The sequence below is a fragment of the Symphodus melops genome (genome assembly GCF_947650265.1).
Source record: "Symphodus melops genome assembly, chromosome: 15".
Taxonomy (NCBI): domain Eukaryota; kingdom Metazoa; phylum Chordata; class Actinopteri; order Labriformes; family Labridae; genus Symphodus; species Symphodus melops.
Window position 1 is genome coordinate 7146017 of NC_136705.1, and position 23968 is coordinate 7169984.

Below are 23968 nucleotides of genomic sequence, written 5' to 3' on the forward strand. Positions count from 1 at the left end.
GGTAACATCACTAAAACCGTTTCACAGTATTTCTGAATATTTATGTTAGGAAGTAAATTTTTTTCGATTTTGCAACTAATACCATCTCATTATATCAAGGAGAAATTTTCCTTTTTTTATCATCTCAAATTTGGCCCAGAAGAGAATTCAACATGATCTATTTTATAAATAGGTTCCAGTTGTATACTTAAACTTAACTGCACATCTTTGACAATTATTTTGTAATTGGCTACATGCCATCTTAAAATAAATATCAAGCTTTTGATATTTTTCCAATTTTTCTTTATAGTTAAAGTTCATTATAAAAGGCATATTAATAATGTGCAATAGTAACAAACATTAATTTAGCCTCATTCTTGTCTTTTTTTAATTTATTTTTTTAATTATTACAACAAATATACTGTCTCCTTAGGGGTTTTCTTTATAGACGTATCTGCTAGGTGGGCGTGTACTTTCCCTCGCTTTAACCAATCGGCAGGCTGCATTTGCCACGTTGAGCCGGAATTCCCCTCCAGCTCAGGGGCTTTCCGATCTGACTGACAGGCCCCGGGTTGTTATGGCAACACTGCCTAGGTATGTCAAGCTGGCGTTGAGCATTATAGATGTCACTTCCGTTACAGAGTGTTGGCCTTCACACTACTAAACTAAAAACAGAAAATGAAATCATTCTTAGCTATTTATTTAGAATAGTTCATGGTATTATTTGGGGGGAAATAGCACAAGGTTACGGAGAAGCTGAAGTCCCAAAAAGTTATTTAAAAAACAAAAATATCTCATAATGTATCGAACAAATTAGATGATAACTTGTGGAAACAAGATAATTATCTTGTGCGCAAGATTTATTTTCTTCTTCTCCTTTTGTTTTTGATTAATATTTGAGACTTCTGGGGCACGTAGTTTTTCAACTAGTTATCTAAAAAACTAAAAATAACTGTGTAGAACAGATCTAGAAAGTCGAGTTAAACGATCAATAATACTAAACTCAACGAACAGAAAAAAAGTAGTGTGACCAAATAATTAATATCGTAAATATATTTTCCTTTCTCGCTACTTTTATTTTGAAATTAGTATCCGGAGGTTGCCCTCGGTGCTCTGCAGCTGGTACAACATGCACCACAGTTGGGAGTTTAATGCTTTTCGTGGTAACATAAAGACGGGCAGGACTGCAGAAGACAGGTAAAAACTCACCTTTAAAGTTGTTTTCTCCTTGTATTGTAATGCACATTTGTCGGGGATCAGTACTAACGAGCAGCTGAGGACAGTGAAATCTTTTTTATGTGGCTTAAACATGCTGAACATCTTAAAAAACAACAACAACAACTTTTAAGTAAAATAAAGTCAATAGTTTGTCCCCAACAGACCAAAGAACAGAGCTGAATGTTTATTCTCTGTCAGTGTGGAAAAGTTTAAATTGATCTCCTTTCTTTTTGTGCACTGCATTAACATTTTAACATTTATATGTTATTTAAAAAAAAACAACATAAATATTATTACATTAAAACATTAAACGCATACATTAAATGTTCTGATTAGGAAGAGCTCTGGCCTTTTTTTTTTGAAACGTGTGTGCAGGTAAAAAGAGCTCCAGGAGGAAACACGGTGTGCCTTTTAGAGTAACATGAAGAAATCAGCTGCTGTTGGATAACATTGTGTAACTTAGAGGAAAATTACTGAAGCGACTCATCTCATGGTTGAAAGCTTATTTGTGCCATTTCTTACATAAAGCGGTTTTTATGTGGTTCGAGCTCAGTATCTTTTTCACAAATCTGTTTCTCGTCTTCTTGTAATCATTTATTCTTCCTTAACCAGGTTTAATTAAGTGGATCAGTTTGTTTTCAATAAGCTACAAATCAAGTACTTCAGTACAATATATGAAATCCCCTTTAAAATAGTTTGAACAAAAAATTACAACATCTAGTTATGCAGTTACATTTTAAATTGTAGTTTTGTGTTTAATTCTGAGAGAATAATAAATAAACAGCCTTATTTGAATTATTCACTACAACATCTAGTTTGTCCTTGAGAAAAGTATTGCAAGTTAGTTCTCTTGAAGCTGTTTCTGGAGAGTTGGTGCACTCACTGACTGTATTTTGAGATTTTATTTGCATCTTATGGTAGGGCTGAGCAATTGATTGAAGATTAATCAAAACTCAGAACCTCTAACCAACGTAATATTGCCCATGTCTATTATTTTCAGGCCATGATGACGTCCAGTCCGCAAAACAGAAGTAATGTCTGTTGTTTGGTCTTTAAGGAAGACCACCACCAAAACAATAGAAATCAAATGTAAACACTGCGGTGAAAAATGCAAGTTATTTATTTTCAGCTGTTTTTGAGAAGTTAATTTCTACTTTAAAACTAAAATGTGTGGCTTTTATTTCAAGCGGTGTTTTGACTTCACTTTGAAATATTCAGTAAATAACCATAAAAAAGAGTTCCTCATATAGACACTCCTTCATTGGAAACAGTATCCCAGCTTTAATATTTACAGTATAATAGAGACCATGATGTCAGAGAACGATGAGGACAAAAAACAAAATAATTGTTTATTAATCGTAATTGAGGTGAAACGTTCAATTAATCATGATCTTGATTTAAGGTCATATGGTAGATTTAATTCCATCTGTCCTCAAAGACATGGATATGTTTGGTCACTGGCTTTTTTGAGTACCTGTAGTTGACTAAAAGAAAACTCTTTAATTTCAGGGTCAGGTCTTTCTAGGAGTTTTAAACCAAAATACATTCTTTTTGTGTCGGTGTCTTCACTGTTGGTTTTGATATTTTAACAATCTGTTGCTGTCCTTAGAGTGAACTGAGACAAGTTGATTCCTCTCTGGAGCAGGAGTGTGAGCAGGATATTTTAGTTAATGAAGGAGCTATTATCGTTCCCCCTGCTTCCAGTCTGTGTACAAAGCTAAGCTCACAGTTTCCCTCTGCTTCTAGTCATCATACTAAGGTTGTTCCTCTAACAGATTGCAGCAGTTTGTTGTTTGTTGAGGCTGGCTGGAAATTGAGGATTGTCCCCAAATGATCACAGAGGAGGAGGAGGAGCAGAAGTGGAAATTCCCACTGATGTTTATAGATATGATCGCACACAGACTTTAGGCTGTGATCAATGATTAATTCTTGATTTGGCGTCTGCAGGGAATTCCCAGAGGGAGGAAGAACAAATCAACCTCCTCCTGCAGGGAGCTGGACCTTCATCATCACCGTCATCGTCAGTGATTGTGCCCAGTCATGGCGGGAGCTCTCAGGTACGAGTTTTATTTTTCATGTATTACATGAGGCGATAGATCAGACGATTGAGAGCGCTGTTATGATTTGCTGGTTTTGATTTTTGTCAAAGCTCCTTTAAAAACCTGGTTGAGTTCTTTTCAAAGTCTGGGTTTACATCAAACTGTTACTTCAAATAGATTTTAGTGAAACATGTAGGGTGTTTGAGGATTTGGGTATTTTATTTGTTTGTTCTCCAGGTCTCAAGGATCATTTAGATAACAGTGTTCTTCTAGCTTTATGTCAGAAGTTTGTCCATCCCAGTCCATGAACATGGTTTCAACATCTGGTGAAGAGGCTCACACGAGAAGGATGAGGCTGCACTGGCAGGCTGCCCTCTTTTTTGTCATTTCATCTCAAAAACAGTTTTATTTCCAACCTGTTCGATCATCTGAAGGCTGTTGTTTTTGAGCCATCACTATCAGACTTCAGTTATCAATAAGCTACTTTGAGGAGTTTTGGTGTAAACAAAGGTTACTGACTGAAGAGTTCATAGTGACTTTAAACCTAAAAGAAGCTTTACACTGAAGAAAACATTATTTAGCGTTCTCGGAGTTTTAGTCAACAAAGCAAGCAGATGAAGTTTTTGATGTGAGGGCGGTTATCATATTGTGAATATTTCATGTTTTTTTCCTGTGAATGATTCACAGTCCTGTGTGACTTCAGTTATTTTCTGCACTGAAGTGAAGCTTTTGACTTGGTTAAGGACTTTTAGTTAGAGATGCATCCAATTCTTGATACGTATATGTACTGATACTGATTCTGATATTTTTATATGAAATTAGTAATGTCAGTGTTGTGGTTTGTTATTATGTGTTAGGCTACACAAAGCTGTTGTAAACCTGACATTGCATTTATTTGTGCTGGCTTCACAAACAAACAGGAAGTGGCATTAATTGTCAGGTTTTTCAAATTAAATGAAGTCCTTCCGTCCTTCTTTGTTTAAACAAGGTAACAGATTTTGTCCTCCGCGTGTATTGACAGAGGAAGGAAGTTAAGGTGAGGAGATGTGTCATCACTCAGAGAACAGGTTAAGAGAATCACTGACCAACCCGTTTCAGAGAAACAGAAAAGTAAAATCACCTCAGTAGATTCCTGCAGAGGTCAGGGGTCACACAGAAAAACCCCAAAATACAAACTTCCCCCTTCTGGTTTTCTCTCCTCTGACTGTCTCGCTCAAACTGTACCTGCTGTGGGTTTATGTTTATGAGTGCTCTGTCTGCTCAGATGCAATTGGCTGCTGTCGGGGGGGGGGGGGGGGGGGGGGGGGGATGTCCCTCTGCTGGGTTGACGTTTGGGGAAGGAGACTGTTCAGATCAGATTTGAGTCATATTCTGCAGTTAGGTGGATTATTCTGACGCTGTAGAGCTGAGGAGAGACAGGAAGTCAAAGTGGCATACCAGCAATCATCAAAGACAGAAGAGACTCGAGGTCTGAGTTCATGAATCTTCAGGTTTGTTTGCTGCTTCTTTTTAGCTTTTTGCTACCTGAGTTATCTTTATTTTATGTATTTTGTTTGAGTTTTATTGAATGTTCTTTACCATCAATGATAAAAAATATTGGACAGCTGTTTGGTGACGACAGTTTACCGAACCGTATCACAGAGTAGCTGAACGAATCGTAGGTAAAAGGATTGATCCTGGAGCAGTAACTTTCTTTTTGTAATGACTTGAAACCAGGCCGACATTTTAACATGAAAGCATTCACCAAATCCACCTGCTATCATTTTAAGAACATATCAAGATTAAAATTGGAAGTTTCACCTGAATTTAGAAACACTTGTGTTAATCTGTAGAGCGTTCCTGTGCTGTAAAGACGTCTTTTAGTATCTCCGAGGAAGAAGGATCAGTCAGCTGCAGTGTAACGTCTGTATGTGGACACGAGATATGGAAAATGAGAAAGAAATCTTTCAATGTTAAATAATCTAAGACAAGTCTGAAGCAGTGCTAGCTGTACTCTAAAGATGTTGGTAAGAGCTAAATGCTAACTGATTAGCTGTGTTTTTACAGTGTATTTGTGGGCTAACATTAGCACAAGTGTAGTCCAATGTACTACAGAAGTAGATTGATCCTTTGTTAATTGTGTCCTGAAACAACGGTGTAGACACATATGGATTTATAATGTGACAAACATTTTCTGTTTGTCACCATCCCTCATGAAATGTGTTGGTATAGTGATTTAAAGCTTTCCCAAATGATTATTTTTCAAATGTTTTGCTGCCATCCTGACTCAGAGCTCCTGGATGTTTTCTCGTCAAACATTCGTTCAATGCCGTCGTACTCGTGTGGTAGGCCAGATGAATTTTGCAGTCTGCAAACTACCACATCCCTACAAATGTCCATATGAAAAACTCCCACAGTTTTGAAGACTGTTGGCAGGATTCTTTTGCTGCACGTTGCTCCTTGGTGCTCCACCATTGTTGTTGTGTGAATTCTTCTTCTTCCGTTTTAAACTTATAGCGTCTTTTGACTAGCTTTCTGGTGCATTACCGCCACCACTGGACTGGCGTGTGGTCGAGTTGTTTGGGACGAATTTATGTCATCGATGACTATGTCAACGCGTCGCCCCAGCTCTACAGTGATTATTGAGTCTCTGGCCCATACACGTCTGCGGCGTTTACTGTACAAACTGGGTGGCAAGTTGACATGGATCTCTTTGAAAGCAGAGGCTCTTACAGGAGAGGGAGTAGGCTGGAGTTTCCAACGGCATTTACAGAGTTTTTAGTCATTAGATAATACAAATCAAAGAAAAGGTTGTCAAAGGAAACACACTGAAGATGACTGATCTTCAAAGACGTGCTATTCCAAACAATAACCCACAAACTAAATATTCAGATGACGAAGAGTCCAAACTTCCTGCTTGTCACCAAAGAGATCACAACTCCAAGATTTTAAACTTTAGAAAGTCATGCTGAGGGGAATGCACCGGGTGTCTCACAGGTAAAGCGGGTTGTCCTCTAGATGACCAGTTCCTTTTGCAGTTTGTTTAAATTTCATTGAACAAGAAACCGAATAGCAAATGACTGTACTGTATAAATTGTGCTCACAACCCTCTCAGAGTCAGTCTTAAACATTATCGGACTGACAGACTTTAACATCCACAAAGAAAACCTGTTGTGGATACAAATACAAAAATGCTTTTCTTACAGTTTTTAACATTGTTTCTACGCTCCAGATTAAAAAGGTGATTTCTAACATGTCATGAGCTTTAGAAGCTGTTGTTGTAGATTTTTGTTAACTCTGGACATAGCTGTGCCTCTTGTTTCTTGTCTTCGTGTTGAAGGGTTGTGTGGAAATGGGGGGAAAATATGTTTCCTGCAGCATTCACACAAGTCACAGCAGCAGAGCAGAACAGCTTCTTTGTCTTTCGTTTGTTCAGGTCTTTAAAGAACAGCCGCAACAGCAGTGTGACATCATCAGCTGTAACCCCGCCCCTCTCAGTGCTGGTCTGGAATTCTGGGGGTTTTCCTCCGCCTGGCCACTTCCAGGAAGTGACTGCAAACAGAACAAGAGGAGGGGAGGGGGGTTAGACGGCGCAGAGACGCATACAGAAGCACAGTGAGAGGGAGGGTAAAAAAAAAAATAAGAGAGAGAACTAGAGAGGCTTTATCGTCATGTGAAAGTGAAACTGCTGCAGATTTTATTCCGTCATTTGGTTTGTTTATTTATTTTTTCCTTGTTCTGCGTGTCTCGACTTTGACTCTTCAGCATTGACAGGCGAGGGGATTTAAAGTGACTCAGGTCAGACAGTTTTCAACCTCCTGCACTGACAAGTTTCCTTTTTGTGTGTGCGTGCGTGCATTTGTGTGTGTGAAAACTCTCCTTCAGATTGAAAGCTTTTAACTATTTGTTTGTTTGTGTTGCAGGATGACTGAAGCTCAGTACAATCTCTACGACAATGATGTGAGTCCTTTTTTGATTTGCACACTCAAACTGACAGGTCAGATCAGCACCAGCTGTTTTCTTCTCAGTGACATGATACTCACCCTTTCAGCTTGTTGACTGCTTTATGGGCTGCAGATTTCCCTTTGTATGGAAGGGACTGAGAAAAAAGCTCAATATTTTGGATCTCTAGATTTGTGGTTTGTTTCCATTTAAAACTAATATTGCTGTAGAAAAAGAAGAACGTGCTGATATTGAACAGTACGGTCGGATCTTCAGTAGGGACGAGCAGCGAGTCCGTTTCCAAAACTCTGAAAGCAAAAAGCAGATCGTGTTGGCCTCAACATCTCACACGTCCCTTAAATAGAAAACAATGCTTTCAAAACTAAAGCCACCTTCTTCTGAAGAAGGCTGGAAATAATTTACAGAAAACTGCCTGTGTAACCTCAAAGTTCAAAACAGTGCGGGATATTGTCAGTATCCTGCTTTGTTGATTTTTTTTTTCTTTTTAAAAACATCTTTTTGTCTTCCTGCTACTTTATTTGTGAATAACATTTTTCCTGCTGACTTTTGCTCTGAGTTTCAAAGGCTGAAATGTTTACTTCCATTTGTTAATTTCCAGGTTTACGATAAGATTAAACTTTTATGCAAATAGAGATTACCAGAAGATAGTGGCGTAAAAAGATGCAAATAGACCAAACACAATCAGGCAGACAAAACTAAAAGTAAGACTCAACTCAAAACAATATTAAAGAATGATGGTGTGACTTCATGAAGGAAATAACCTCAGCAATAACTGTAAAGTTTCAGACTTACCAACAGACTCTGTTTCCTCTCTTCCTTCAATTTTCTATTTTGCTTTTGAAAGGCAAACAATAAAAAAAGTATTCACATGAAAAGACAAAGATCTAAGCAGAAAAAAATCATTAAATGAAAATACAAAAGCAACAGCCAGTAAAACAGACATAAAGAAATGAATTAATAATTTTCATGTAAGCCGACTTTAGCACTTCATTGTAGAGCATGGCAAGAGGTATAAAGAGCCTATTCATTTATGATAACATGCAATAACCAAAGTAATACCAAGGTATGACTTGATATGAACAAAGTGTTAATATTCCTGTTGTAATAATGTGATGATAATGAGGGTATATATGTGGATTTAAAAGCTTCTCTCAGTGTTTTCCTCTTTGTTGTCCTTAGCTGTTTGGACCATTATTACCAAGGTAAACACATTATGTTACAATCAGATCAAGCCAGTACGACTTTGGCAATTACATGTTAAAACATCTGCATAACCCTTTTATGCACATGCTGTGGCTCAGTTGGTCGAATGTTTGATCCCCAGCATGTCCGATGTTTCCTTGGGCAAGGCGCTTAAACCCGAATTGCTCCCGCTGCTTTGTCAGCATTTACTATTTAGCATTTTCACACAAATTAGCATCATATAAGGGAGCTTTCATATAAAGTACTCCCATCTCAGTTTAAAAAACGATTCGACAGCCAAAAGGACGAAAGGAAAACAACAAATTAACTTTCAATAAGATCAAGTCTGAGTTTTTTTAACTCAACTTCATGAGCGTATAATCATTTGATAGCTGATATCAGAGACGCTTCATTCAAAAACTTGTGGACGACAGTGATTTTTAAAAGAGGATATTTTTTGTCTATTTTTTGGGACTTTGAGCTTCATAGAAACCATAAAGATAGATGTTTATGTTTCTTATTGATTCTACCTTTCTTTATACATTGACAAAATCTTCTGTGACATGCTTGAGATTCTGAATGTAATTTTCTCTTCCTTCAGATACATGTGAACTTGATGCAGTACGACTACATTCCTCAGGTGGACATTAAGACAGAACCGTACATATCTGAGACAGGTACAGAAACTATCTGATATTATTTAAGTTGACATTTCTCTTGAAACCATCAATCAGTTTTAAAAAACAACAACAGGTGAAAAAACCCATGCTTTATATTTTCAATTATTTGAACATTTGAAAAATTCTATGTTGATTGTAAGTGTTAAAAAAACATACAAATCTTGTTGGTACACATGAATCTCTTGTTGGTGCCTGAAACCTGAGCTCCGACTGTTAGGTTCGGTTTTCAGATATCAAATTAATTATTTGATCTTTAATTTGTTAAAATAAAAAAGTAATTGAGGCACTTGCTTTTTACTCTTCGTCTTCTTCTACTGCTGCATTTAAAGAACCTCTTCTTTAGGATTTTTTTAACATACGCTGGAGCTTCAACTTCATAATTATTTTCAGAACGTCCCGTTACTTTCTTAGTGTCTAACTTTCCTTTCGACTGCTCCGGGAAACGAGACTTCAGCCTTTTACGGCCTCAATGTCAATCCTGGAAACAAATTGACTTTTTGGGATAGATAGATAGATAGATAGATAGATAGATAGATAGATAGATAGATAGAGAGATAGAGAGATAGAGAGATACTTTATTGATCCCGAGGGAATTTCAACAGTTTCTACAAGTCACCTCACATGGGAGTAATTCCTGCAGGAACCTCAGTACCTGTTTTTGAAGTATTTAACAGACCTCTTCGTGGGAGCTTTTCTGAGAATGAGACACTAAGACATTTTAGAACTCCCTAGAACATACATATCTAAATGAAGAATCATTTAAGATATTACTCCTGAGGGAATTTCCTTCCCTTTATTACGGCCATATATAGCAGATGTGTACAGAGCATTTTATGGTCATTTCCCTCAGTATCAAGCCAAAAGAGAGAGAGCACAGGACCTCATGATACCTTAAAATGTACCATATAATTCTTAACTGGAAACGAGTACTGAGACATTTCAGACCCTTTTACCAGAAACGTGAAAATGTGACCTATGATTTCATGAATGTACTCATAAAAGGCCCTTCAAGGGACCCGCGCCTGGATGTTTTAGTGTTCTGCTTTCACTTAAAGAACTTCAGTTGTCCTCAAACAGTACCTAAACAATACTTCGAAAGCTAGAGCCCCACTTTCAAAAACTCACGTCCGGGGAAATACCTTGATGTAGCTTTTTTACTAGGTGTCTGGAGCCTGGTGCTCATTAAATAAGAGAAAGTGGACGATCAAATCTAGAAATCTCTGAAAGCGTGCATTGTTAGGCAGGTGTACTGTGCGTGTGTTGACACTAACTAAAACATTCTTGTTGTTTCAGCTCACGGTCCGTACATCCAAATCATCGAGGAGCCAAAACAGGTGAGAGCATTCTTTTAGTTCCTGAACACAAGTTACACCGAGATTAACTTTCACATTGACAGCAGAGGCGTAAATATATGTCCACTGTTGTCTCCCAAGATAGACACACACACACACACACACACACACACACACACACACACACACACACACACACACACACGTTATTGTAACAGCCACTTCCTTTAATCCAGGGTTTTCCCAACAGTCATATCACCACATGGGACTGAGCTGGTGAGCTCAAACAGGCTGCCTGCAGGAAGTCAGGGAGTTTTTGTGCAGCTTAATGTCACCTGACGACAGAGAGGGACTGTCTTCATGCAAATCATTGAGTTCTGTTATGAGGAGGAAGGAAGAACCAGGTTTACGAAATCAGAGGATGTACAAACTACATTTTCAAATGACCAGAACAGATCGCTTCAGCAGCTGACTCCGCCTGCTGCGTCTTATTCCTACCCAGCATGTAAACATGTTATGGGGGACTCACATGAATATAGATTTAATATGAAGACAATATCCCAAGTTTAAAAATAGTATAAAACAAATACAACACAAATCCAAGAACATAAAAATAATAATGCTGTACTGGCATTTATTAAAAAGGTGTTTTTAATAACTAGCTAACAGAGTGGATGCAGAGTTTTATGTGCTGATCAGTAACAGAAACAACCTAATTATAATAATGACCAAAGACGTGACGAACTAACCGTAAATCTGCTTGTTCCCAGAGGGGCTTTCGTTTCCGTTATGAGTGTGAAGGTCCCTCCCATGGGGGGCTCCCAGGGGCCTCAAGTGAGAAGAACAGGAGAACCTACCCAACTGTGAAGGTGGGTAACATGTAAACTCTGTCTGTAAAGAAAATAGAGTGGAGACAAGATTCAAACAAACTTTTCTTGTCTTAACTCATACCCATTCCTCAAAGCAGTTATAAACTGTATCACATATAAATCTGAAAAAAGATGCTCTTTAATCACTCGAGAAATAACAACAGGAATAGAAAACAGACAAGTGAGCTAAACCAACCTTAGGAAAAGAGTGGGCTTAACTTCTCAGACTTGAACGACGTGTAGTAGAGATAACTTCTTATAATTAATCGATGAATAAGAAGTGAAAACAGAAAGAAAACTAATACAACAGCAATCCACAGTATGCAAAAATATAGCGCTAATTATCGACATCGCACACATGTGAGACTAAATGTGAGACTGAATATATTTGAGAGAGATTGCAAGTGAGAGCAAAAAAAACAAAACATGGGGGTACTAAACCAAATCACACAGAGCTGGATGGATGTCAAATCACAGTCTGTTCATGAATGGAAGTAAATAAATGAAACCAATAGAATGATTCAGTACAGAAGTGCTTTTCTCTTTTTAATTTTTTTAATCATTTTTTCGATGAAAACTCTTCTTCTATCTTTGCTTTATTTCTTCTCCTTTTTATTCATTCTGACAGAATATGTCGACACTGTGATTGAGCTGTTTGTGTTAATGACTTCATGTTTTCAGATCAATAACTTTGTGGGTCACGCCCGGGTGGAGGTCCAGTTGGTGACCCACCTCGATCCTCCTCGGGTTCATGCTCACAGTCTGGTTGGACGTCACTGCACTGAGAACGGCACCTGCACGCTGGACATCGGCCCCAACGACCTCACGGCCTCGTAAGTATCCGATCACGTTTCTGCTGCAGTCTGAAAAGAAAGAAGCAGCGAACGGCAGCAGGATCCCCGTTTGCTCCCTATTCATCCAAACACAGTTTCAAGAAGTAAGGGAGGGAAGTTGTCATGATCATGATACAAACCAATGAAAGATCTTAACGGTATTTAACAGGTTATTATCGAAGGATAAATATTCTTTCAAGTCCAACCTCACTATAGTGACTGAGTTGTATTTAGTTCCTAGTAATGTTTCAATGAAAGTTGGTTCAGTTGGTTATCATAATGGGTCTGAAGCAAGCAGTCAAACAGCTGTGACATACTTCATTTAGCGCAGTGTTTTGTATTTTAAGATGAATTAATAATAATAAAGAAAACATTTAATTCGTAAGATGCTGAATTTTTATATTTAAAAATTTCACATTTAGGTTGATTTAGTATATTACAACACAACATAATGTATCTTTGGGCCCATTGATGTAAAGTGTACAGTTAACAATATATATATATGTATATATTAGAGATTAGAGCTGCTCCATATGTAAAGTGTCAAGACGTGAGTTAGAAAGATTGTTGGATGATTAGTCGGGAAATAAACTGAAAAAGACTTTAAAAAATGATCCAACAGTGTGATATTTCAAACTGATAGTTTTACAGTATATGTGAATTTACGCGATTGTATAGCCTTAAATTCATCAAATATTGTGAAATATGGTGACGTTGACCTGTGATGTCACTTCCTGTAGCTTCAGTAACCTGGGGATCCTCCATGTGACAAAGAAAGGGGTGGTGGAGGTCCTGAGCAGGAGGCTGAGAGAGGAGCGAAGGAGACAGAAAGGAGCTCACTGTCACTTCACAGGTAAACTGACCTCACCTGCTGCTCCTGGAAACCGTTAGTTCTGAAGAGACTCAGACCTTTTCCCTTAAAAAAAGTCTATTGAGGTCATTGTCAGATTATTTTTTTGAGAATCTGTCCTCCAATGTTCCTGTGTTTACTGCTCTGTAGAAAGGTCTGCCGTGCCTTGAATTGCGTAGGAATGGACAACCTTTAATTTGCTAACGTGTGGAATGAATGAAACTTGCAATGCGTGCTCTCATACCTTCAAGTTCAGATACAAACATGGGAGCATGAACGCCTCAGTTTGATGTTTTAAATGATTATTCCGGCCCAATCTGAGGCCTTTTGGCTTCCTTTTAGGATATAACCAAACCTCAAACTGTTCTCCATTATTTCATCCTGCTGTCTGCTCCCCCTGCAGATGTGGAGGAGAGCTCCTTCCTTAAGGAGGCCAAGGAGCTCGGGAAGGTGATGGACCTGAACATCGTCAGGTTAAAGTTCACTGCCTTCTTGCAGGACAGCAACGGAGGCTTCACCAGAGCGCTAAAACCTGTCGTCTCCAACCCCATCTACGACAGCAGTGAGTCCAAAACACCTGGAAATGTCAAATCTTTACAGCTGAGGAGGAAGTAGCTGTAGCTTTGCTCCTCAGCTGAGAACTGCCTCCAGGTCACATGATGACATTTTAAAAGAAAACATTGAAGTCAAGATGGGGAAATTGAATGGAAGCATACGCTGGTCCAATGTACTCCCAAAGACATCTTTGTTACAGAAAATGAACTGGACAAAAAAAAACAAGGGACTCATTTCAGACGTCAACCAACCACCAACATCACCAACAATCTGTTCTGTATTTCACCTTTAGAATCGCCCAACGCCTCCAACCTGAAAATCTCTCGGATGGATAAGACGTGTGGCTCGGTGCTCGGAGGAGACGAGATCTTCCTGTTGTGTGACAAGGTCCAGAAAGGTCAGAACTTTGTTTTGATAACGTTTTTCAATGAGACTCTCTTCTTTTAATAATTTATCTTTGATTTGTTTGTTTTAAGGGCATTTAGGGAGTTTTACATTCGATTAAATATTGGTGTGTTTTATATTTTAACCAGTGACAAAGAAATGACACCTTAGGAAGGTTTTAGCAGTGTGGGTCTGTGGTGTCTGTGGTGATTTTGGTGTCAATTCAAGCTTTAAATTGAAGACTTTAATAGTTTGTTATAAATTTTAATCTGAAACTGGAGAAGTATCCCATCATGCCCCTGTGCTTCATGTTACAGACGACATAGAGATACGTTTTTATGAGGAGGACGATGAAGGAGGCTGGGAGGCCTACGGTGACTTCTCACCCACAGATGTTCACAAACAGGTACAGACTGTGTGTGTGTGTGTGTGTGTGTGTGTGTGTGTGTGTGTGTGTGTGTGTGTGTGTGTGTGTATGTGTGTGAGTGTGTTTGTGTGTGTGTGTGTGTGTGTGTGTGTGTGTGTGTGTGTGTGTTAACTACTTAATTTTGGTGTGAATGTATCACACATTATCTGACAGTTAAATCAAGGTTAAATCAATCAAACATGTTTTAAGGCCACAACAGAAGAGCTTTTATTTTAGCTCTGGGAATTTCTTCTAAATGTCTGTAAGACACACACACACACACACACAATATATATATATATATATACTCAACAAAAATATAAACGCAACACTTTTGTTTTTGCTCCCATTTGTCATGAGATGGACTCAAAGATCTAAAATTCATTCCAGATACACAATATTACCATTTCTCTCAAACATTGTTCACAAATCTGTCTAAATGTGTGATAGTGAGCACTTTTGCTTTGCTGAGACAATCCATCCCACCTCACAGGTGTGCCACATCAAGATGCTCATCAGACACCATGATTAGTGCACAGGTGTACCTTATACTGCCCACAATAAAAGGCCACTCTGAAATGTGCAGTTTTGTCTCACAGCAAAATGCCACAGATGGCGCAAGCATTGAGGGAGCGTGCAATTGGCATGCTGACAGCAGGAATGTCAACCAGATCTGTTGCTCGGGCATTGAATGTTCATTTCTCCACCATAAGCCGTCTCCAAAGGCGTTTCAGAGAATATGGCAGTACATCCAACCGGCCTCACAACCGCAGACCACGTGTAACCACACCAGCCCAGGACCTCCACATCCAGCAGGTTCACCTCCAAGATCGTCTGAGACCAGCTACTCAGACAGCTGCTGAAACAATTGGTTTGCATAACCAAAGAATTTCTGCACAAACTGTCAGAAACCGTCTCAGGGAAGCTCAACTGCATGCTCGTCGTCCTCATCGGGGTCTTAACCTGACTCCAGATCGTCGCCGTAACAGACTTGAGTGGGCAAATGCTCACATTCGATGGCGTCTGGCACGTTGGAGAGGTGTTCTCTTCACGGATGAATCTCGGTTTACATTGTTCAGGGCAGATGGCAGACAGCGTGTGTGGCGTCGTGTGGGTGAGCGCTTTGCTGATGTCAATGTTGTGGATCGAGTGGCCCATGGTGGTGGTGGGGTTATGGTATGGGCAGGCATCTGTTATGGACGAAGAACACAGGTGCATTTTATTGATGGCATTTTGAATGCACAGAGATACCGTGATGAGATCCTGAGGCCCATTGTTGTGCCATACATCCATGAACATCACCTCATGTTTCAGCAAGATAATGCACGGCCCCATGTTGCAAGGATCTGTACACAATTCTTGGAAGCTGAAAATGTCCCAGTTCTTGCATGGCCAGCATACTCACCGGACATGTCACCCATTGAGCATGTTTGGGATGTGCTTGACCGGCGTATACGACAGCGCGTACCAGTTCCCACTAATATCCAGCAACTTCGCACAGCCATTGAAGAGGAGTGGACCAACATTCCACAGGCCACAATTGACAATCTGATAAACTCTATGCGAAGAAGATGTGTTGCACTGCATGAGGCAAATGGTGGTCACACCAGATACTGACTGGTTCTGAGTCCCCAGACCCTCAATAAAGCAAAAACTGCACATTTCAGGGTGGCCTTTTATTGTGGACAGTCTAAGGTACACCTATGCACTAATCATGGTGTCTGATGAGCATCTTGATGTGGCACACCTGTGAGGTGGGATGGATTATCTCAGCAAAGCAAAAGTGCTCACTATCACACATTTAGACAGATTTGTGAACAATGTTTGAGAGAAATGGTAATATTGTGTATCTGGAATGAATTTTAGATCTTTGAGTCCATCTCATGACAAATGGGAGCAAAAACAAAAGTGTTGCGTTTATATTTTTGTTGAGTGTATAATTATTTATTATTTTATATACTGGACTCAGCATGGAGCCTAATAAATGACATTTATGAGAGCTTCATCACCATCTAGGCATTTACTTTGTGTAAAGATGACTTTAGAGTCGACAGAAAATGAATTTAGTCTTGACTGTTTGTGACACATCAGACTGTTTGTCTTGTTTCAGTGTTCATCTGCATGCAGACGATCATAGTTTGTAACCTCTCTCTCTCTCTCTCTCTCTCTCTCTCTCTCTCTCTCTCTTCAGTACGCCATTGTGTTCAAAACCCCGCCGTATCACAGTGCGGAGATCGAGCGGCCCGTCACCGTCTTCCTGCAACTGAAGAGGAAAAAGGCTGGTGACAGCAGCGACCCGAAACAGTTCACCTACATACCACAGGTTCAAGGTCAGCCACCGCACCGGGAAACATCCCTGCATCTTATTAACAGAGGGACACGCTGCACTGTTCCTTTGAACCTGTAAATTCCCATGAAGGCTCTGTCTTCTGAGGGAGATGTTTGTCAGGTGTTGAAGGTCAAAGATGTTTGGGGTTTCCCTCAGTGGAAAAGTTTGCCATGCAGGGAGTTTCAGTCCTCACCTACTCACTCAGTTGTTTATCATGTATCAAGTAGAGGAAAGGGGAAAAATTAAAGAAACGTTAAACGGCTTTTTAATCACTTTTAAATGTCATCCTTTCTTTCATCTCCTCATTTGATCTCTTTCAGACAAAGAGGAGGTGCTGAGAAAGAAGCAGAAACCGATGCCCCACTGTGAGACCGGCTCCTGGAGTGGAGGAGGAGGAGGAAGAGGAGGAGGAGCTGGAGGATATGGAGGAGGAGCAGGTGCAGGAGGGGGAGGAGGTACGGAAAACATCATCCACCTTCTTTTTTTAGTACAAAGTAAACAAGCATTAGGATGTTGTTGTTTTTTTCTGTGTATATCTAAACATTGGAGTTAAGCTTCACTTGCTCTGGGTCTACTGGCCCTGTCAACAGTTTGGCTTCAGCTGGTTACACTGCAGGGGTCAAGATTGAAATCCCTGGGATCATGTTTTTCGCCTCTTCCTTTACTTTGCATCATGCTTTGGTGCTTAGTATTGTGCTTCCCTTTCTTATGCTTTAGCTTATTCGGATCATGCTCCCGCGTCTTCGGATCGTGCTTTGTATGCTCGGCATCATGCCGAAGCTGTCCTGGATCATGAAGCTTGGGGTCGTGTTTTTAATGTCTGAGATAATGCTGCAGTTTCAGCTCTTGCAATTGCTGGTTGGACTCAGCTGCCTTTCTTAAAACTCATTAATTTAATACTGTATGTCTTTATTGTAAAGAAGGACAGTGGATGGAGTAGATGGAATGGATGAGGGAGTGGGGAAAGCCATGTGGCTAAGTACTTTGAGGGTCAAACCCAGGCTGCCTGCATCAAGGGCGCATCTGGTCCCCCATCCCTCAGCTGGTCTGAGAGTGTGCTGTGCACTTTGTTTCTTCTGCAGTATTCCAGTACAATCAACAATTAAATGGAGCAGGAGGAGGAGGAGGAGGAGGTTTCTTCACTGGAAGCTTCGGCTTTGGAGGAGGGGCTCAGCTGTCAGGCTCCACCCCTCAGGCAGCCAGACAGACAGGAGGACAGACTGGTTCACCACTACAACAGCAGCTGCTTCAGATCGGTAAGAGGATGGCGAATCAACATTAAAGAAACCAAAATCCTGCTCGTGTTGGAGGTCAACGCTGCATTTAATCCACACTCCTTTAAAAGTCCTTTTTTCTGCTCGTGTTTCCAGCTGCAACCCTCCACAGCAGAGCCTCACAGAGTGCCAGACAAACCGCTGCTGCCCTACTACAGTACTGCAGCACCGGAGACGCTCGGGTCCTTTTGGCAGTCCAGAAACACCTCTGCGGCGTCCAAGATGGCAACGGAGACACGTGCGTTTTTTTGTTTTTAACCTTTTTTCCATTTTCATACCAAAGACATGACGTGAATTTCTCTCTTGTTGTTCTTTTTTTTTTACCATTGCAAAGTCAGTTTGAAGTGTGATATATGGTAATTGTTTGTCCCACAGTCCTTTGCACCTGGCCATCATCCACCAGCAGACGAGAGTGATTCAGCAACTGATCCACACTCTGCTCTGCAGCGAGCAACAAACCATCCTCAATACAGCCAATCACCTCCGACAGGTAGCTGCCTTTTAGATAACCTTCTAACCTGTAACATGTTACTTGACCCCAACTCACCTAAATCAGTGTTTCCACGAGGTTTACAGCTTTTTTTGGGATGGGAGGGGCCTTCAAGGATTAGGGTTAACTCTTACCATAACAAGGTAGTAACACATTAAAATACACATTAAAATAGAGCCAACTAGGGTGTTATCAGGTGTTATCAGGTAGTTATGTACACATCAGATGTGTACATAACTACCTGATAACACATGAAGTAGAACATTTAACATATTAGATAAGGCCAACAGAGCTTACTTATTCATCATGTGTGGCTACATACGAGGTCGCTCTACTGAAGGCAGCTAGTCCAGGCTAAACACCAGCAGCTACACCTAGATAGCCCCTCAAAGCCAAGTTTTTGAACATTTATTTGGGTAACCTGAATGTCTATCAACCCATAAAATTTGAAAATAAGTCATTTGTTTGTGGTCTACATAAGTCTAACCACAGAGAGAAAAATGCTCTGGTTCAAATGTTCTCAGTTTGTGACATCACAAGTTGGATTCTGGTAACATGTCCTCTTTAACTCCATAGCAAATATTCTGTAACAATAAAGCTAACTATTTTCACAGGCTCAAAAAAACTGAACACTGCTAACTAGATGTCAGTGGAGTCATCTTTAACTGATTCCAGTTGGCCATAATGTAGCTAACCAACAACAACATCCACACTACCATTATTACAGAACAGTGTATCTACTGTGGCTCCCTTACACTTGGGTGACGTATATAAAACGATTCCCCTTGTCTCTGTTCTGTCTACGCTGCAGACTCCTCTCCACCTGGCGGTGATCACCAGGCAGGTGAAGGTGGTCGAGATGTTGCTGAGGGCAGGGGCTGACCCCAGCCAGGTGGACAAAGATGGCCGTAGTCCTCTCCACCTGGCAGCGCTGGCCGGAGACCAAACCACACTTCGCGCCCTGCTTGCTCACCTGGGAGAACGCCACACCAACCTGGTGAACACGCCGGACTACCACGGTGAGAGGATGATTATAATCCTGGAAGATTTGTGTTGTGGTCTTGTTAGACATCCTGTATACAGTTTGACACTAATTCATCATAACAAATCAGATAGAAAGATGTTGATATGAAGATCAAACCTGAACTTGAGGGTCTTTGCAGACTGCCATGATGGTTTGGCTAATCAGTAAAGTGTTTCCTGTTTTTGACTGCCTCAGGTCTTCATCCTCTCCACCTGGCGGTGAGGAGGGAGGGTGAGCGCTGCCTCCGCCTGCTTGTGGAGGGTGGAGCCAAAATCAACGCTCCTGAACAGAAAAGTGGAAACACTGCCCTCCATCTGGCTGTCAGAGAAAACCAGTTCAAGGTGGCCTGCACGCTCATCACCGAGGTAAAACACAAACACACTCACGAACAGAGGGAGAGAGAGAGAGAGAGAAACATTACCTGTACACCTTCTCATCTGTGACATCTCCGTATAACCCTCTGTGCGTTTGTGTTGTTGACAGCTGAAGGCGGATGTTAACGCATGTACGTTTGGAGGAAACACGCCTCTTCACATGGCTGCCAGTCTCGGCTCTCCGACGCTCTGCTCCATGCTCATCGCTGCAGGTCAGAAACAGTGAAACACTGAGGGGCCAGATGTATGGAAGAAAATAAATGAGGGAGCAATGAACTTGATGTTGGTGCAGTTTCATCTGAGAGTTAAGTTTAGTGAGCACCAGCAAAGCTTTCATACAGTGAACATATCACACTGCAACTTTAGAAAAAAAACATACAAATAAACAAACTTTAATCTAAGAATCAGAAGAATCTACAAGGTCATGTGTCCGGTCTTCGCCCCACTTAGACACGTCTTTGTTTTTTCAAAGATTATCTTTGGGCCTTTATTTGATAGTACAGGCTGGGGAGAGTGGAGAATAACATGCACATGATGCACAGGACCAGGAATCGAACCTGCAACCAGTGTGCTGAAGGACTGTGAACCTGTGTATATGGGCCATACAGACATAGAGACACTAAATAAAGGCTTTTTTCACAGGTGCTGATAAGAGCGTAGAGAATGATGAGCCGCTCCACTTCAGCTCATCGTCAGACGAAGAGCATGACGAGGATGAACCAATCCGAGAGGAGGTCAAAGAAAGAGAAGCTGCCCCGCAGCCAATCAACCCTCGCAAGAGACCATCAGGAGGACACACCCCGCTGGACCTCGCCAGATGCCAAAAGGTTCTCCTTTATGATAGAATGATAATTGAGTTTAACTGTACAGAAATATGTTAAACTGCAGGTATAGTTCAACCTGAAGGTGCTTTTCCTTTCCTCACCTCCTTGTCTCCTTTCCTCAGGTGAGGAACCTGTTAAGCTCCAGACAGAGTCCCAAACCAAGTCGTCACAGCAGTAAGAAGATGAAACCGAGCAGCAGTGAAGGTTTGTTATTTATCAACTCAGCTAATGACATTACAAACCCTGCAGTAAAAGGTGCTATCGATCAAACTATCGAGCCGAGACAGGTTAAATAAAAGACTTGTTGACATTGCAGATGTGGAGGCTTCGGAACTGGACGAGGAGACTCTATCTCGGCTCGTGGATGTGTTGAGCGTCGGAGACGTTTCGTGGAAGAAACTGGCGGAGAAGCTGGGGATGATGACGCTGACTCACCTGTACGTGGACAGTCCGACACCGTGCCAACAACTGCTGCAGCACTACAAGGTAAGACAACCAGCGAGGCTTCTTGTGAACGCTGCTTCAGACAGCGAAACAAAGAAGTGTGACAACCAGTTCAAAACGCTCCCTTGTGGCTGTCATCAGGCACTGATTGAAGCACGATGTGTCTCTGATCACTCTGTGTGTGTGTGTGTTTGTGTCCAGCTGGGTAGAGGTCCAGTCGACGGTCTGGTGGATGCTCTTCAGTCCCTCGGTCTGACAGAAGGAGTACGACTGCTGAGAAACAAAGAGCTACAAGACGACAAACACAGCACAGGTATGATTCAAAAAATGAACCAATACAGCAACAACATGTTCAGAGGGAAACACTGATTGTTTGTTTACATGTAGAGAGATTTGAACCTACCGGTTTGGATTATTTTCTCAGTTTACTTGTTTCCCATAAGACTTGATCATTGAAGAGTTTCATTGTGCATTAGATTTAACAGTGAATAATTTTTTTGGTGACAATAAAGTATTTTAACTGTTTATAGGTTTACATCTCAAATCAATTTTACATGAACATAAAACATTTCTGACTCAATGCATTTTGCTGTTAAAAAAAGTTTTATTTCAACTAATGAATATAAGCAACAACAATAATAATAATAATAATAATAATAATAATAATAATAATAATAATAATCAAGCCACTGAATCAGTTTTCTTTTCCAGATGAACGTTCAGTCCCAGTTGTGTAGTGGAAGTGTGAATAATGTGTTGTTGTCATTGACCTGCAAATGAAGATGTGTTACTATAAAAAAAGCATTTCTAGGAAAAGAAAGTTTTATTATTTTAAATCTTTTTTTTTTTACTTATAGTAAAGATAAAGCTCAACTTTATATAACATTAAATGTAACCACAATATACAGGAAGTTTTGTTACTTTACTTTTTTTAAATCTTAATAAAATAATAAATAACATTTTGGGTAACACTTTAAATTAAGGTCACATTATTCAACATGAACTAGATGCTTATGAACATGATCTCTAGTAGTGTATTGGCTGCTTATTAGTCATTATTAAAGGCTGGGTAGGTTTTCCTCCAGATACACTTTTTAAGATTTTGGTTGAAATTGTCTTTAGGTCCTGACTGAAATGGAAAAACTCTGTTATGAAAAAGGAACGAAGACAATCTGTGACCTGTAACAGTTTTAAGCCTGTAAAAACGTTGACCAATGCCTGCCACGAGGTACCAATCTGATAAACCAACCAGGCCTCCCTGTCTCCCTGCTCGTTCTCTACCCCTTTGCGTACACTAGCCCACACTCAAAGCGCATCACAGATGATGTGACATACTGTAAGTTTGAGATTGAGGTCCGCTTCTGGATAACGTTTTGTTGAAAAAGATCAAGTTACTAAAACGTTCTAAAGGGATTTTCATCTACAAAGGGACAATATGCTCAGATTTACACTTCCGACTCAAAAGGTTTATTGACGTATTTCTGTCCAATCAGATGCCACGGTTGACAGCGGCTTTGGCAGTCAACCAATGGAAGACAAGGAGTCACCTGTGACCAATCAGTGAGGAGCTGGAAATAAATGCATCTTGAGCAGTTTCAGGAAATTCATCTCACTCTGCAGGAACCAACTCACCAAAACTGCACTTGAATGGAAAGACTGGGAAGAAAAACTCTGAATCCTTTTTCAGTCCAATCAGACTCCGACATTTGTTTTTCCTGCAGAGGAGACGAGTACTGCCTTCAACAAGGACACAAAGATTTTAAAGTCAAAGAAGGAAGAACGAGTCCTGTGTCAAAATAAGAATAGAGATCAGCAGAACATGTTTAAAAGACAATGTGTCAACTTTATCATGGAGCGATTTGTTTCTTTTGATTTCTTTTTGTTTTTTTTGTTTACAGTTTTTAACTTTGTTGCATTTTAAAAATGTAAAAGTTGTTTATTACACTTTGTTTCTTCTTGGTTTTTTGATGTCCTATGGGCGACTTGGGCGAATCCTGGAGTTTCACCAAACACCTTAGAAGTCTTTGTTTTCACTATCCAGGACGAACTTTTAACATTAGGCCACGTTTTTACGTCGTCGCTTTGATTCTCCTGAACATTTAGACAGTTACAGAGTGGAGAAGTGTCTGTGGAGGAGCAGTGTGTGTAAATCTGTGTTCACATGTCGTGACCTGAACAGCTGATTTGCTTTTTTCATCTTGTCGGAAAATTCCTCTGTACACTTTTTTTCTCTGATCTGAACTCAGCAAGTTTCAGTGTGAGCATTGAGATCATCAGAGTGGGTAAACAAAGGTTCAGATGTTACTATGTACATTTTTCTGTTTTTATCAATACTAAACGACTCCTTTCATTTCCCCTCAAAAACAATTCATTGATATTTTATGGAAGCTAACTGGTGTTAGGAAGAATCAACTTTTTTAAATGTAATGAAAACAGAAATAAAAAACAGATTTTATAAATTATATAAAAAATTCTGACAAACATTAAAACAATTGTAGGACTTTTATAATCAATATCTATATCATCAATATTCATTGAGAACTCAGACCTTTCAAAATCGTCAAAGACTTTAAATTATTAAAATCAAGTAACCTCATTTTGTCTGCCTTCGATACAATGCAGACTTCCTTCCTCCTGATATTTAAACTCGCTCTGTGCTGTATTAGAAAGAGTGAGCGGGCTGATGAACATGTTCAGATCGTGTCAGGTGTTTTATCGTCACGGATTCATTCTCTCTCCGTTATTTCAGAGCAGACATGTTGTGTTTTGTGTGGAAAGGTTTCACTCTTAGATTGAAGCTGTTTGGAGTCTGGATGAATCCAGCAGAGGCTGTCTGTTGGAATACTAATACTGTGTATTTGTGTGGTTTCTTTTTTTAAACAAACAGCCTGAAAATAAAAACGTTTTATCAGCATTTTTTGAGACACAAATGCTGCACTGTTGAGGTTTCTTGTAACTTTAAATAAAAATGACTCTCAGA

The 23968-nt window shown here is 40.1% G+C and overlaps 1 protein-coding gene across 2 annotated transcripts; it reads left to right on the forward strand.

Annotated features, from left to right (window-relative positions):
• The first annotated feature begins 608 nt into the window (after nt 1-608).
• Nucleotides 609-23968, forward strand: nfkb2 (nuclear factor of kappa light polypeptide gene enhancer in B-cells 2 (p49/p100)). 2 transcript variants are annotated; one of them, XM_079362149.1, is made up of 24 exons: nt 609-1176; nt 3145-3254; nt 7139-7175; nt 8962-9037; nt 10334-10374; nt 11103-11201; nt 11883-12034; nt 12775-12887; nt 13288-13446; nt 13732-13836; nt 14141-14229; nt 16421-16559; nt 16879-17013; nt 17641-17814; nt 17929-18070; nt 18208-18322; nt 19134-19341; nt 19542-19711; nt 19830-19932; nt 20363-20547; nt 20667-20748; nt 20861-21030; nt 21190-21301; nt 22482-23968. In XM_079362149.1, exons 2-24 carry the CDS (start codon nt 3238-3240, stop codon nt 22550-22552), a joined length of 2694 nt encoding a protein of 897 aa, XP_079218275.1. In that variant the 5' UTR covers nt 609-1176; nt 3145-3237; the 3' UTR covers nt 22553-23968. The 2 variants fall into 2 exon arrangements, with proteins under 2 accessions (XP_079218275.1, XP_079218276.1); XM_079362150.1 differs by lacking the exons at nt 609-1176; nt 3145-3254 and adding an exon at nt 6684-7013.

Coding starts and splice junctions, on each gene's coding strand:
- nfkb2 (XM_079362149.1), top strand. Junction 12,888..13,287: donor AGCTCACTGTCACTTCACAG/GTAAACTGACCT, acceptor CTCCCCCTGCAG/ATGTGGAGGAGAGCTCCTTC. Junction 21,031..21,189: donor AACTGCTGCAGCACTACAAG/GTAAGACAACCA, acceptor GTTTGTGTCCAG/CTGGGTAGAGGTCCAGTCGA.